This window comes from Manis pentadactyla, chromosome 5, assembly GCF_030020395.1.
Source record: "Manis pentadactyla isolate mManPen7 chromosome 5, mManPen7.hap1, whole genome shotgun sequence".
Lineage (NCBI taxonomy): Eukaryota > Metazoa > Chordata > Mammalia > Pholidota > Manidae > Manis > Manis pentadactyla.
Window position 1 is genome coordinate 135,542,677 of NC_080023.1, and position 16,658 is coordinate 135,559,334.

Here is a 16,658-nt window from a genome sequence, read left to right on the forward strand (position 1 = left end):
TCAGGACGTGAACTACAATAATACTTTTTATTTAAATACCTTGGTATTGATTCTTTTTCCACTGTGCTTAAAAGCATTTATCTGAATGATTTAAGGATGATTTGATTGGATTCCTTAAACTATTAGATGTGAAGGAAAATATTTGTAAATTTCTTGGTGAGCCTCTTATACTTAACAATTACTAAGTTATGAAAATGAAGGAAAAGAAAGATCAACCTTTTAAAATTAAGCTGAAGAAGTCCTTGAAAAGAGCTTTATCATATGAACAGGAACACTGACTTACTAAAACTTTTTAAGATTCTATTTGAAGAATGTCTTCAGTTGTCTTATATTTTGTACTCTTTTATCTAGATTCCTTCATGACCATAGACCACCACTGTAATTAAAGGACTATTTTTGTTGCTATACTTTTGGGGATGGGATGGAAAAGATACGTAAGTTGATTTTAGAACAACTGAAGATAAAATTCTTTGACAAACTGAATACATTACAATAAAAACAGGAGTCCAATTTAAAATAATTTATCACACTGTGAAGCTTTAAATTATTGTGAGACAATACAGGCTTATCCCAAATTAATTAAATTTGTGATGCTCAGTAAAATAAGCAGGTGTTCTTAAGTGTCCATTAAAAATCTATATAAATTTTTCTGATGACATTGCTGTATTCCCTCAATGGTCTATTCCAAAAACTGCCATGGTTCACTGAAAATGTTACTCAAATCACAGTTCCATTTCTAGAGTTATTTGTTTAAGTACAGCTAATAAAAATCAACTCCTGCTTTTAAAAATTTTATGTATTTGCTACTGCAGAATGTCAAGTGCATCAGTTTCAGAAGCACAATTTACTTAAAGAAAAAATTTCTGAAATGTAATTTGCTTCTTCTACATAGAGATACACAGATATATACGTAGTAGTACATATATATATATATATACACATATGTGTATATATGTATAAGACCTCTTTATTAATGAATTATATATATACAGAAAAATGACATATTATAAAAATACAGATCAGTGAATGTCCACAAGCTGAATTCACTCATATAAGTTGCACCTACATCAAGAAAGAACATTACCAGTGTCCCAGAAGCCCCATTTGATGTCCCTTTCCAGGTACTGCTTGCCAGTCCCCTCAAGGGTAACCACTATGCTGACTTGTAAAGGCATAGATTAGTCTTTTGTTCTGCCTGTTTTTGTTCTTTATGTCAATGGAATCATGCAGTATATACTCTTTTTTTTTTTTTTGAGAGGGCATCTCTCGTATTTATTGATCAAATGGTTGTTAACAACAATAAAATTCTGTATAGGGGACTCAATGCTCAATGCACAATCATTAATCCACCCCAAGCCTAATTCTCGTCAGTCTCTAATCTTCTGAAGTATAATGAACAAGTTCTTACATGGTGAACAAATTCTTACATAGTGAATAAGTTCTTACATGGTGAACAGTACAAGGGCAGGATCATCACAAAAACTTTCGGTTTTGATCATGCATTATGAACTATAAACAATCAGGTCAAATATGAATATTCGTTTGATTTTTATACTTGATTTATATGAGTATATACTCTTTTGATCTCACTTTTTCACTCAGTGCTTGTGAGACTCATCCACGTAGTTGCATGTAATTGTAGGTACATTCTCTCCCTGCTCTATTGTGTTCTGTCACACACGTATGTCCCAATTCATTTATCTGTGCTATTTTTTATGGCATTTGGGGACTTTTCCCCTTAGGGCTATTAGTGTTGCTATGGACTTTCTCTTACATGTCTTTTAGTGAGTAAACAGATGTATTTCTGTTAGGTTTATGCCCAAGAGTGGGGCAGGGTATCAGAAGGTATATACACGTCCAGTTTTAGTAGATGCTGTCAAACAACTTTTAAGGTGGTTTATGTTATAATTATAAATGAAAACTTATATCATATTTATATTTATATTATAATATTAAGTTTATATTCCACCATCAGTGTATGAAAGTGCTAGTTATGGTTGCTGCAGCCCTTGTCAGACCTTGATGTTGTCCATTTTTCATTGTAATCATTCTGATATATGTATAGTACATCACAGGGTGGTTTTAGTTTACACTTATCAGGTTAATGAAGCTGAGTATTTAGATATTTTGTTTTTTCTAGTGTTCTCTTTTGTTATATTTAAAGCATATTTTCAGACTTCTCCTTTGAATTTGGCAGAGAGAAAATGTTAACTCTTCTCTCTTGAACGTCTGGAGATAAACAAGAAAATTAAACAGTATAAAAGTGAAATAAGCAAGAAAAGCCAGGATGCAAATAAGACAAGTAAGAGAAGATGGAAGTAGGATGAATTTCTCATTTGTATAGCTGGAGTCACAGATAAACTTTAAAAATAGCTAGAAAATAGAAACATCATTATGTATAAACTTTTAAGACTGATACATCTCAGAGAGAGGGTCACAGAGTAAAACTCAGTTTTATGTTGCTTGTAACAGTGGCAAAGGCCAACCAGATAATTCAAGGAGAAAGGAAGCCATACAAAAATAGCACTATGTGACTCTAAAAATGCACTTTATTATGACAAAGAGCACAATTTGTAATTAATATCAAACATGACATCAGCTTTCATAAAGGAAAACAGCTGTGGGACATGCAGGAGACAGCCACACACACATTTGTTACAGGGACTTCCATTCCTCTTATTTTGTGAGAGCTCACACAGACAAAAATAAGTAAGGAAATTGCATATTTACATGACAGTGAACATTTGCTCTAGTCAATACAAACTAGGAAAAAGATTGCCAATCCATGCAACGAAAGACTACTTTTCTTAATTCGAAAAGAGCTTCTATTAAAAAATAACATTACACCCTGACAGTAAAGTGGACAAAGAATCTGAGCACAATTCATGGTTTCAAATGGCATCTAAATGTAACAAAGTATGCTCAACGTCATTTGAAATATGGTAGTTGCAAGTATTGAGAATAGTGAAATGAGTGTGTGTGTGTGTGTGTGTGTGTGTGTATACGTATATGGATACATAGTCATCAAGCTGTGTATTTTACTGTATGTAAATTGTACCTCAAAATTTAAAAAAACCGAGATGTCCTTTCACCTCTGCAATGGGCAGAGGTCGAAATGCTTGACTGCACAATATATTGGCAAGGGCGGGAAGCGAGGGGCATGTGTAAGTATATTGTTAGTGGAGTTGATGTTGCTGAGTTATGATGCAGTGTTACTCCTGGTTTAACACATTAACTTCATCTGAGATTTACTTTATACTGAATGATTTTCTTCAAAACAGGCACTTTGCAAAAAATAATTTAATTGAAAATGGTTTAGTTTTACCAAAGATTTTTCTTAAAAGGACATAGGTGGGTCTTTTTTATATGTGTTTCACAGTAGTTTTCCAGAAGTTGTGGTGGTCATGACCGCCTGAATGCATATATTCAGTCAGTGTTTTCTACTGAGTTGATGGCGTGGTAGGAATGCTTCAGCTTTGATTATAGGTGAAAAATCCCTACAGTGGGGTCCATGAAACCAGCCACTTTATAAGGAGTTACTAATTGTTTTAAAAATTATCAACCATATATTAACAGTGCAGTCATAATAATGTCTGCTGCTTGCATTTCTTCAGTGGAAAATGTATTGAGTGCCATCTGTGAGCAAGACAGCATGCCAGGAGTGATGACATATTGTAATGTGTGAGCAAAGCTCTTTTTCCTTCCTTTGTGAAGGGTGAATTTCCTCACTAAGGGTTAACTTGCTGGCTTCATTCTCTATAAACTGATAAAAGTGGGATGCCAGCTCTGTAACCAGGCAACATCCATAATGATAAAAATGACCCACAATAGGTGAACTTCATCTGGATTAGGATGAACTATACATAAACGGTAAAGGCCTGTGAGAAGCCATAGCTTTGGGTTTCCCTTAGTACAATGACTCTTGTATTGGGGTGCGTCCCATTTGACCCTGGAGGATGAGTCTGTGTTCTTGTTACAAGAGATGATGGCTCCTGTGGGGCATGGGCTTCCTAGCCACGGTGGGCCCTGCACATGCCTCTTTGAAGCTGGATCCCTCAAGGGGGCCAGAGACATGGCTCTGGAATGCTGTGAGGCCTGCTGCAGGGGCGGCAGGAGGGCCTGCTTTTCTCTGTGGCAACTCTGCTTTCTGCTGACCAGATAGATGCCAGGTGTGGCCCGTGGTCATCTTGTTAGTCTGAGTGTTTGGCTGAGCCTGAGAATACCACCTTGTGGGTGTTACATTTTCAACAGAAATTGAAAAGTAAATAATAATAGAAAAATGCTGCCATTTCTGGGGAGGACAAGTTGGCAATTAAAAAAAGAATCACACATACAGATGACTCACAGATTCCCTCCTAGGAGTTTATTCTGTTGATACAGCCATGTATACTGTAGGCAGCTGTTCGTAGGATAGTCATTATATAGCACTGCTGGTAAAGAAGAAGAGTAGAAAGACTGCATTTCCATTAATAGGAAAGTACTGACGTAAATTATGGACTATCCATACAGTGGAATAGCATGTAGTGGAATTGGAATTGTTAAGAAGAATGAAGTGGATTTACTTGTATTGAATTTTCCCCAAGAGTGAAAAGAGCAATGTTCAAAGTAGTGTTCATGCTATTTATGTTTAAAAACCTAGCGGAATCATGCTTGCATTATGACCAGAATAATTGCAAGTTTACACAGTAGACTGGATAAGGGTGCCTGTTGGCTGGGAAGGGAGGGAGACCCCTCTTTTTTCTTTCAGATGACCTCTTAAGGGAGCAGTGTGTTCCCACCGCGCTGTGCCTGGCCCCATTGCCTCTCCTGTTTCTGTTCCAAGTTCTAACCTGATTGTGGTGCTTGTCATTCTTACGTCAATCTTACACTTTTACAACATGGATGAGAAAATGGAGGCATAGATTGTAGTAAAGCCACACTATACATGGAATGGTGTGAAAACAAATGAGTTACCTTTGCACATACCAACAGGGATGAATCTCAGAAGTCTGTAGTTGAGAGAAAGACTTAGGCTACCTACTTTTCGAATTTTGTACTTTGTGCATATTCAAAACAGACAAATCCTTTAGGATCTAGGGATTTAGGTCATGTTTAATTTTGGTAAAATGTCAGTATGTTCCATGTTTGTCTTTTTCTTTTGCTCTGCTGATTTGTATTGCAAATGTAGGTACACCTGATGCTGTGGTCTTGAATATTATGAGATATGTCCCCTGCGGATTAAAGACATAGTAATGGGGGAGTGGGGGACAATGCTTCTTACCTCTGTTTAGTAGTTTTTTGGGCAATTTTTGATAATTTAGTATATTGAAAAATCCTTTGTCTAGGTTATTGCTGTTTGCTAATTCTGCTCTCTTGTTTGGTTTAAATTATAGATTGCCCTCTTAGACTCCCCCACAGCCTTAAGTATGGAGGAAAAACTTCAACAGAATGAAGCAAGGGTAAGTGACACCTCGACTTGTTGTTTTAAAAAAAATTCCTAACTTTCACTATTATTCTAAGTACTTGTGTTTGAGACTCATTTTCTTTCTTCATTTCACTGAATGCTCCTCCTGCTCCCACACCATTTGTAAACAATCACAACCGTTGATTTTTATGGATCTCATCCCATTCTCTGTGGCTTAATGAATGGGGTGTGTCTAGAACGTGGTGGTTACCTGCCCCTGAGCTTCACATGGGGTGGTTATGAGGCAGTGAGGCTGCATGGGCCTCGGAGTGGACAGAGTCCTGGGTGGGGAGGCCACGCTCAGCATCCATTGAATGGGGGTGGAGGGTCCTTGTGTCTTGACCACAACTAACCCATGGCCACGCTGTGGGTTTCTGTCATGCTTGGCTTTGCTTCCAGTGGGAATATGGCACTTGGGGAATGTCTTGTCGGCTCCAGGCAGATGCTTAGTTCCTCATAAACTCAGTGAGATCTGAGGTAGGGAAGGGAGTGGTAGTGAGAGCTGGGAAGACAGAGCAGCTCCTGTGGCGCCTGTCAGCCAGTGTTCATGTACTGCTGCTTTCTGAAAACTAGCCTCAGGGCTGGCCCGGTTCTCTACTATTTTTGTTTTAAAAAAATAACTCTCTGTGAAAAGAAAAAAAGCCATTAACAATTTTGGGAGTGGATTTTGTTCACTGTGCTGAATGGTTAAAACAGATTGGAAAAGAATTGGATTCTGTTGGTAAAGCTCTTTCAAGAATATACAATATTGAAGATATAAATTGGATAGTTAGAACTTGACACTTCCCTGAATAAGTATGCTGATTAATTTCCTGATAATAGCATTAGTAAAAACATTAGTTCCATAATCGCTGTATTTCTCATAAAATTTTAGTACTTCAAATTCTAATTTTGAGTGCTTTCAAATGTCTGTATATAGTCTTAAATTGTTTCTTAATAGTTTTCAGGAGTACCTGGCAAGGTAATAGAAACCAATAAACATTTTAATTTGAATGCATTATACATGCTGTGGCAGAAATGACTGCCTATCTTGTTCATAACATTTTCTAAGTTTTCTTCTGTTCTTTTTTGGCTGACCTTTCAAAATTGTTTGCCATCTGCTTGGCTATAAATTTTATCACCTGACCACATGTTTGCATTTCTTCTTAATTTTTTAAATGAAAATTATTTGCTTTAAATTTTGGTAGTAAAATAAACCCAAGGCAGCATTACAGTTTGTTTAAAGCCAGAGTTTTGGATTGCACTGGAAAAGGATTGATTGGCTTATGTTTCTGCAGGGAGAACATACTACCTATTGGTGAAACGCAGAAGCTTTATTGCTGAATACTTTGTGTTTGCCAGATAAATGACCAAGGAGAATCTGATAACTGATTATTGTAAATAGTAAATTCAGTATACCAATCTTTCCCCTTTCTTTAGGGAGAGACAGCATAAGAATATGCCCTCTCTGAACGCTTTTCCCTTGCAGAAAGCCCTGGGAGCCATTTGGCTTCTGTTGCTGTCATTTGAGTCTGTGGGGTCAGCATCACTCAAGTGATGAAGTGATGAAATGTATCAGTTTGAGATAGGTCAGCACAATCTTACCAAACCATTAAAAACATACAAAAAATAAACTTAGGCTCAGTTTTTTTTTTATCAGGATGATGGTAGATTTTGACATTAATAAGTCATTACAAAGCAGAGCCATTATCTAAGTTTACCTTAGAACTCCTATAGTCCTATTTGAAGTAAATGGTGGAGTAAAATGAATGACCACTGAATGGTTGAGTGTAGGTGGGTGGGGTATGTTTTGGTTCTCCTCCCAGCTGAACCGTTGCTCCAGCTCCTCCTTTTCCTGTGAGTGAAACTTTCCTCATGATGGTTGCTGACACGAGTGCCCTTTCCCATTGATTTTGCTGAGTGGGTGCAGAAAGTGTCCTCTTCTCAGCAGCAAGAGCACAAACAGGTGCCCTCCGTGTGTTGCTTTTGCCTTGGTTAAGTAAGACAGCTTACAGTGGGAGGACGGGAGGCCAAACAGACGGTGCCTGCTGTCAGCAGTGGGGAGGTGGCAGGAGGCTAACCAGGCTTAAAACAGAAGGTGCTTAAAGGATGAGATCCCCGTCTCTGCCTCTTGGAACTCACTCTCTTTTAGCCTTAGATATATTTATTTTTATGGAACACAGTTTTCATTCTTTTTTTTTTCCCTCTACCTCCCAATCAGGTATACATTTTACTTCCTAATGAAGTACTGTGTAGCATCATTTAAGAAGTTTTATGCAACGAGTTGAATATTTTCATTAACTTTGAGAAGCAATTTTCAACTGTGTTATATTCAACAGTTGGGGATATTTCCTTCCCTAAATTATAGCAGACTGGAAAGAAGTTGAATTTCATCAGAAGACTTTTGCTTTAGTCAATTAAAAGCCACCTTTTTTTTTTTAAGATACAATGAGATTTATAAACTCTATTAATTAACTACAAAAGCAGACTATCTATTAAAGAAAACTCCAGCATCCAAGGTGATTTTATCACCACATCTAATTAGAAAGAAAAATAAATCACTATTTCTTGAGAGCTAAAGTATAATCAGGAAAAATTCGCCCATTTAATGTGACATTTTTGTACTTGTAATTTTGAACTTGTAATTTTGGTTAATATCCAAGGAAGCAGCTTTTATTTAAGTATACCATGAAAAAGACTGTTGTAAAACTCCAGTCAACTTGACAAATTTTTTTCTATTCTTCCCTTTGCCATAATGGAGATTATAGGATGAAGTCAGCTGGTTTGATTTATATTTGTTGATGGTTCTTTCAGGGACAGAAATTGCTAAATTAATTTAAAATAATATGTAGTATATCCTCCCATAAGTTATACAAATTTGGAAACTTTCTGGAAGAAAACCGTAATAGTTTTTTTACAGCACAGTCACACATGTGTATTTTTCCTTTTAGGTTCAAGAATTGACCAAGGAATGGACAAATAAGTGGAATGAAACACAAAATATTTTGAAAGTAAGAATTATAAAAAGGTATCAGTCTTACCATGCTGTCTTAAATAGGTAAAACTTTTTTCTTTCTTCTTCAAATATAGCTGTTATGTGCTTTGCTTAAGGTAAGATCAGTGGAACTGATTGGTGACCTTTGAGGGGCCCAGGGTCTGGTTTGATATTGAAGAAATGGGAAGGGGAACAATTAGACTTTAAAGCTGTGTATATTTTAACCGTAGAGGTGATCTGATACTTCAGGTGTTTGCTTTCACTGGTTGGAGTTTTTCCATTTTTGACTCAGCACATGTTAAGCTCCCTTTACTATTCAAGGGTGTCTACTTTGCTTTTCTGCTTTTGTTAAGACCCAATATAAAAGTGATATCTTAAATGAAAAAAAATACTTCCCGTGGCAATATCGTAGAATATGTGTGTGTAGCATGGCTAGATTTCAGAAATTCCTACGCCAATAATTACCTATCAGAATCTTTTTTTCTGTATGTGTCAAGTGCTAAATAGCGATGGTCTACGTTTTTGGCAAGATACACTGTAAAAGGGCCTCAGTAATGGCTTCCATTTTTTATAATTTTGTGCTTCAAAAGCACATTTCTTTATGTTCCCATTTTTATGCTGAGTTAGTAGAAAACCTGTATCTACTACTGACAGTTAGCTACACCAGGTTTGAGTTTTGGACTTGAACTTTACACTGATTGTGTTTGTCTGACTTAATGCCTGAGAGAAAATCATTTAGGGACTTTGAATCCTAGGTTTCTTGTTGAGGTCGAGCTTTCCACAAGGATTAAAATCTCCCCCTAGTAATGGCGAGACTGGGTAGATGAGGCTGAGCTGCTTGGGGGCAGAGCCCAAATGTGGAGCTCCTCCATGCTAAAGGAGGGCACCCGCTGGCCGTTGCATGGGGTAAACTTAGAAGGCTGGGGTAGCTGATTATTTCTGTATCTGACAGCTCTCCGAGAGTGGCAGCGCCTGTTATGGAAGGTTCTCCTATGGAAGGTGCCTATATTTAGGCACCTGGGCCTCCTGGGGGTGAAGGAGGCCATGTCGCCTGAGGTCAGAGGTTGCGCTGCATCGTCAGTGCTGGTGGGAGTGGTGGTCCTCCTGACACCTACTCAGTTACAGAGGCGCTGCCACAGCAGTGGCTGCCCTGTCCAGACTTGTTTTTCTGTCTTCTCATGGTGATGGTGATGTATCTGAGGGACTCTCTCCGCATTTCCTTCATGGAGAGATTTTTGTGCAGGAAGCTGAGCAGAGGCCCCACTGGCACTTGAGAACAGCCAGGTGTGGAATCAGATGTGAATATTCTTCATTCTGTAGGTGCATCAGCTCTGAGCAGCGCCACAGCTTGTGACTGGTGAAGCCCAAGTCGTGTGACCTCTAATGGCATGCTGTATCCTTTCCTCAATGAATTTGCTAAAGAGAGAGGACTAACATCTGCTCCATTTAAGGAACAGAGAAATCAGAGTTAGCTCTCTGAGAAGTCATTAGTATATGTAGTGCCTGTTAGCATAGGAGGCAGTGCAGCAATAATCTGAAAGATTTCAGCCTTGTCTCTCCTTTGTATCTTCTGCCATCTCTCCTTGTCACTCTGGTGTTTTGTACATCTCTGCGGAGATGCCCATAACGAGAGTCACCGTGGTGAACCCCTGGTGCTTTTTTTCATAAGGTAATTCCTGGGCCCTGAAGCTAAGTCCTCTAATGTCAATTCTAATTTTCATTAATCTTATTTTTATTTATTTTTTGTAACTTTTCAGATGAGAAGTTTAGAAATGGGACATGTGCAGGGTGTTAAAGGTTATGAAAAAGGCAAATGATATTTCAAAACGTTCCCTTCTCTTGGCCTTGCAAGCCCATGTTAGAGTTCCTGGTGGCATTTTTGCTTTAAATCTTCTGTTGTTTTCTCCTCAGGTTTGATATTTAAAGGACTGTCTTCCTCTCTTACTGGAAGACAGTTCCTGAGGGCTAAGGTGAAGAAGAGGGCTACTTAAATGCATTTTTTGAAAACAAAACAAAACAAAAACAAAAAAACCAAACAAAACCAAAAACCAAAATACATTCTTTGTAAACTGATGGAGAGAAAGATTATTCTTCTATGAGTCTGTATCTGTGTGGTTTGTTTAATCCTTTCCCATAGTTTTGCTGACTGTTCCTTCAGTCAGCTATTGTTCCAGGAGTGCTGCATAGAACTCCCTCCAACCCAGTGGCTTAACACATCAATTTTCCCTTATGCAAGTGTGCGTTGGCTGGGGGTTTGGCTGGGTTTAGACCCAGTCTGTGGGTGGGCTCCAAGCCTGCTCCCCTGCTCTCTCATCCTCTGGACCGTCTGGTTGTGCAAGGCATGCTCTTGTCACGGTCTTGCCAACATACAAGCAGGCCTAGTCAGGCACGTTTCAAGCCCCTGCTGTGCCCTGTCTGGTGTTAGCACATTGACCAAAACAAATTGGTTGGCTGAACTGAAAGTCAAGGGGGAGAGAAATACATTTCGCTCACAATAAAGTGCTGGCAAGGGTGTAAATGTACAATACTACTCTGAGATCAGTGGTTTAATCTGCACCCGCTCATATTAAAATAAGAATCTTCAAATTTTGGGAACTTGTTCTTCTACTGAACTTGCATGTTTTATAGAGGCGAGCCCAGTGAAGCAGTAAATTGCTGGGATTATGTTCATCTTCAGGGTCTGCTTGTTTACTCTGTAAGTTTGCCAGTTTTCATCCCTTCTGAGTCCGATTCTCAACATCCAGGGAAAGACTTCAGGGAGAGGACTGAAGAGAGTTAAAACATCCAGGGGCCCAACTGGGAGACAGGGGCCTATGTGGTGTTCATTGGCACAGGGAGAGCTTGCGTGTACTCTTTCTTGTCCAACTTGATTGACAAGTCATTTCAGAGGAGACTCAGTTTTTTGAAGAGAGAACCTTAAGGCAGAGTGTGACCAGTTTCTCAGTCCTGATGGTCTTCTTGTCATTGTTCAGCTCCCTGTGCTGTCTGCTTGTATCTCTTCTTTCAGTCATGAGACTTTGAGGAATTGCCTCAGGAATTTGTGGGAGCTCCCCTCTCATTTAGGGGTAAGATTCTCAAGTCAGTGTGTAAGGCAGAGGCCCCTGTAACTCAGAATTACTCTTGAAAGTCCCTTAATTTTCCTGGAATCACCACCTCCTGAGCTCGTGGGTGCTCACAAGCTATGGAGTAGCATTGTTCCCTTCCTTTTAGTCTAGTCTGGCTTCCCAGGCTCTGCATGAGTGAAATCCGAGGTCCTGTTGAGTGGCGGTGGGGGAGAGTGTCAGGCTGGGGGCACATGTGTGCTCTACCAAAGGGCAGGGCCATTTTCAGCCGAGCTGGTGGCACCATGGCGATGGCAGTGGAGCCTTGGGCTTTGACTTGCATAACTTGAATCTTAGACTTTACTTTTCTTTCTGACTCACTGGGTCATGACACGTAGCCACAACTGTCACATACCCTGTTTCTCAGTGTGGAAATCAGGGTGGATGGCAGCCTCTTCTGTAAGTCCAAGTCACCAGGGTCAGAGGTAATAGAGTTACTCTGAGTTACTCTGAAAGTAGCTACTGACAGTGGAAACTGTTTATCTTAAAGAGGCAGCTTAGGTAGCTGGGTAATGAGCTTTATGTCCTCTACAGTGTACTCTGTGTATCCTCTCTTTTCCTTTAATCTGCCTGCCTCATTTTCATTAATCCTCATTTCCTACAAATTAAAGTCCAGACTCCTTTGCCTGGCCCCTAAGACCTCGATCTCTTTTTCAGAGTTGTGGGTCTTGCCCCAGCCGGGTCCCCCGCTGCCGGGTCCCACCCCAGCCCCTCAGCAGCCCCGCCTGCCCTGCACGCCCAGGGGCCTTGGTTCCCCGGTGTCTCTTGGCTTGGGTCGCTCCGTCATCTAAGCTCTTCCCCTTTCTCTCTGACTGTCAGAAGCTCGAAGCGCTGATTACATTTCCTTCCTGCTTCCCAGTTAGAGTGATTTTGTTTTCCTCTGTTTTTTATACATTTGGTTTTACTTCCACCACAGTGTTCCTTGTCATCTGAGTTTGGTGGTCTTGGTTTCTCCCTTTGAACAGGAGCAGGATCTGGGCCAGGGCTGTGTCCTCATCATTCTGTTCCTTTTGGCCCTTCATTTGGATCAGCTGGATCTTGGCTCTTCAAAGTGTGGTTCCTGGACCAGCCGCATCAGCATGGCCTGTGAGCTGGTTAAAAACGCATGGCGCTGTCAGCCCCACCGCGGACTTCTAAGTCAGAGTCCTGCTTCATAAGACGGCACTGCCCCTTACAGCTTGTGGGCTGATCTAGGAAAGCTGGGGTGGAGCCGTAGGCTCTTTGCTGTCCTGTTCATCCTCCCCTCCTCCTGCCCTGCCCTGGTTCTTGGGGGCTGAGCCCTGTGTGCTGCCATTTCTGGGGTCCTGTGGGCTCCTTGCGGGAGATGGGAGGGATGAGACAGTCCTCCCTGCTCCGGCTTCTCGCAGCATCCACACGGCCCATCTTGGGTGCTCCATTAACCCCTTCTCCCCCTTGTCCCTGCTGTCTAGGGTTGACGCTGGTTTCCTGCTACTCTCAGCATGTGCGTGGCCTCACTCTTCCCACTGGCTTCCCAGCTGTTCCTTCAGAGGGGTAACCAGCTCCCTGTGTGAAAGCCCCTGGGATGTAAACACTAAGTAGTTTCTGTTTCATGGTCAGACCTGGGCTGATACCAGTGTCCACGTCCTGGTCTCTTGATGTGCCCTGCCTGCTCCTCAGTTGTGTCAACGTACTTCTCTTCTCTTTTGGATGTGTCTGTCTGTCTCCTAGAATGCTGCCCCAATGTTTTTCATCCTGGCTGAATTATCTTAAACTGTGTGAATTCTCTCGGGGCTTGGAACTTTATGTGGTAAATGTAGTGTCTGCAAGCCCTGGACGCAGTGCGTTCCTGAGGCCTTGGTGTTGACTCCTCTCGCCTGGCACTTTGGTGTTGTGCTGACTGCTTGGTGTTTGAAGTGGTTTGTAGAGTGACTAGTTAATACCCCTCCTGTGTGCCGTTTGGCCTGGGTATTATACATCCCATATGTTTTATTGCTGATGAGGATTTTTAAGTCTTGCAGCATCCCCGTATCCTTTGTCCACCCCACACCCCCACTGGCACCTTTTTGGTTTGTCTGCTCTGACACATTTTGGTTTCTCTGTTCCAGCCTTTCATAAATGCTTTAAAAAATGCTCTAAGATATGTTACCTGACTTCCAAATAATTCCTTGAGCTCTGTGCTTCAGAATAAATCACAGACGGTTTGGACTGCAGCGTCAGGCTCTCAAGTGTGTGACAGATGGCATGGCAGCAGGCAGAGCTGACTCTGTGCAGCGTCTGTCCAGGGCCCAACTGCAAAGTGGTGCTTGCAGCCCTGAGAGGGCTCTCTGAATCCCTCCAGCACTGGCTGCTGTTCTCATTTCCTAATAAACAGGTCTCTTCCTTGCTGAAAACGCATCCTTTGATTATCCGGCATCTGACTTGCCTCTGTATTTTCATTGCCCGGCACAGGACCTCTGACTGTGGCTCTGCACTGGGTGGGTAGGGGAGGAATCAGGCTGTGACTAGAGATCTTGTCCTTGAAAACCGAGCTATTGGTACATGTATAAGGTGAATTACAGTTGCTTTTTTCAGACATTAATTGCATAGGATTTTTTTTTTTTTTTACATATGGTAAACAGCAGTTGTTGAATTGAACTTGGAGGATGGAATGTACTTGAATCTATGTGATGATTGCATCCTAATGCAATAATTTATGTTTAAGTTGTGCTGCTGTCTTAATGTTCCCCCTTTGGGGCCTAGAAGAGGCAGGACACTAAAACGCATGGCAGGAATGGATAACACACTGATGGGAAACAATGTTTTCACTCTTTTAGAACATTTAGACTAATGAGAAATATAGCTCAATGATGTTGGAATCCTATACTGGCTTCAGATTTTCTGAGTTTAGATTTCATGGAGAGGAATATTTTCCACCAACTTATCTCTGTTTTATGACAGGATCAGCCAGCTGCACTCCTGTCTTTGGACTTGGTGACTCATGTAGGGTTTTCCCAGATGGCCTGCAGTTTTCCATTTCATGGCAAAAACATGTCTTGGAGAGTGTAGTGAATTTGCAAGCAGCGCTGACCCTGGGGCTGTGGCTCAGCAAGCTGTGGGGTCAGGCTTGCGGTCCTCTGGATTGTTGCTGCTCAGGGCACTGAATCCTCTGCTCTAGAAAACATGTCGTGGGAGAGGCACCATGTTTTGTGGTCTGTGTCTCCTTTAGATGCAGTTAATTTTGACCTCTTCCTGGTACAAGAACTGAATCTAGGGGTAACTCTAGGATAGAATTTAATTTACAGATGTCGATTTTGTCCATATTTTAGAATAAGGAGGAGATATGTCTTTCAAACATTGATTCTCCTTCCTTATTAGCAACTGTTTGGGTATTTGATGGCTTGAAATTTTGACCTTAGAGAGACATACATATTTGCTCATAGTTAGTGATAGCATCTTAAAAATAAAGAGTATTATCCCAAGAGCTTATTTGGCTTTGTGAAGGTACTACATTGAATTTCCAAGTGTCCATCGAAACAGGTGGGCTACAGTGAGAATTTTAGAAATTGGTGCTTTTTCCCCTTTGGTTTTCATTGTAAAGAGTTAGTCCAGCTCAGCATCTGTTATTAGCGCTGTCCATGTTCAGGTTATGCTTTTAGGATCCCAATAACTCCTTGTGAGTTTCAAAACTACCTTAAAAGTTTTAAAAACCACTTTTAAACATTTGAAAGCTTTTTGATGAAGAAGGGATTAAAGATGGTGAGCTTCCTTTTGGCATGCTGATATCCTAATAAACTAGGATTGCTGCCAATGTCAATAAAGAAATTCCTAGCTTTATTGTGAGCTTGAAAATATTCTCCCTATAATGGCTTGCCCAGTTGCCTCATTTTCTCCCTCCCGTCTATCCACCCACCAGCCATCCATCCATCTATTCCTCTTTCCTTCCCTCATTCACTAAACACATGTTTATTGAGAGCATCTTGTGTATTAGACATAGTTCTAGGTACCAGCTATACCCAAAAAGCAAAGTAAAAAATTACACCCTCATGGAGGTTACGTCCTAATGCTAGCAGACCTTTCCCCACAATTGGGCATTCCATGTCTCCCATAATCTAGTCCTTTTCTCTTCTTTTTTTAAAAACAGTTTGGTAATAAAACAATATAGTCCACTACTCAGACTGAAGTTTGAGGTCTCAGATTATGTAAAATCTTACCTTTTCTGTTCCAGAATTAGTTAAATTTACTTTACAAGATAATTTATACTAAATGGATTAACCTAACACTTTGAAAAGCCCCTTAAACACAGAGAGCATTTAAAAAATTTATATCCATTAAGATATAAACTCCATGAGGATGCACTTTGTTTTGGTTGCTGCTCGGTAGGTTTGAACATTGAATCGGTGGTGATTATAAAGGCCCTGCAGAGCCATGTTACTGAGCAGTTGTTTGGAGGATGGGTTCCTAAGTGGAATGTGAGCTACAGGCCTTCCTGGACATGGAGGGAGTGATGTTTGATCCTTCACATTACACTGTAACTATCCAGTCTTTGTGTTGAATTATAAACTCCTTGAGGTCAGGGAACTTGGTTCACATTTTTGTATCTCCCATAAATTCTCTTACAAACTAGGTCTTTATAAATAGGAAATTCTCAATGAATAATTGTTGAACTCAACTGTGTTCTCCCATTTACAAGAAGGTTCAGGACAAGTTTGAGGACTTTTGCTACCTCACAGTCTGCCTGCAAACCTAGTGGCTTGAACATAGTCTTATTGTTTGCCATGATTTTGTGGTTCAGGCTGGCTTGGTGGATTTCTGCAGCCCTTACTCATGCCCTTGGGGTGGGTGGTATCACTCTCATGGCTGGCAGCTGGCACGCTGTCAGATGGGGATGGTGTGACCTTGTGTCTCTCATCCCTGGGCTGACTTATGTGATGGTCTCAAGAGAGGATGAGTCCCAGGGTGCAAGCATTTCTTAAGCCTTCATTTGTATGTCACTTGCTAGTGTCTCAAAACCAGAATTAGGGGTGAGGGAATCATCGATAGGTGCGGGTTCAGGGACAGCCATGATTCTTGCCATTTTTGTGAAAGAAACTGACCAAAAGCATCTTTTTCTCTATTCTCCTTGTCCCTTTGCCTTTCCAACCAGCCCCAGTGATTTGCAACTGTGTTTGTACGTGTGAGTGTGTTTTCCCATCTTTCTGTA

At 40.7% G+C, this 16,658-nt stretch overlaps 1 protein-coding gene across 6 annotated transcripts in view; it reads left to right on the plus strand.

The window, feature by feature from the left end:
- The window catches only part of KIF16B (kinesin family member 16B), a 315,843-nt gene that overhangs the window by 57,081 nt on the left and 242,104 nt on the right, over nucleotides 1-16,658 (plus strand). For all 6 annotated transcript variants that reach the window (XM_057502709.1, XM_036892122.2, XM_057502708.1 and 3 more), the window contains exons 11-12: nucleotides 5,373-5,438; nucleotides 8,374-8,433. In XM_057502709.1, the coding sequence (XP_057358692.1) occupies nucleotides 5,373-5,438; nucleotides 8,374-8,433 (126 nt within the window). The remainder of the gene's footprint in view (nucleotides 1-5,372; nucleotides 5,439-8,373; nucleotides 8,434-16,658) is intronic.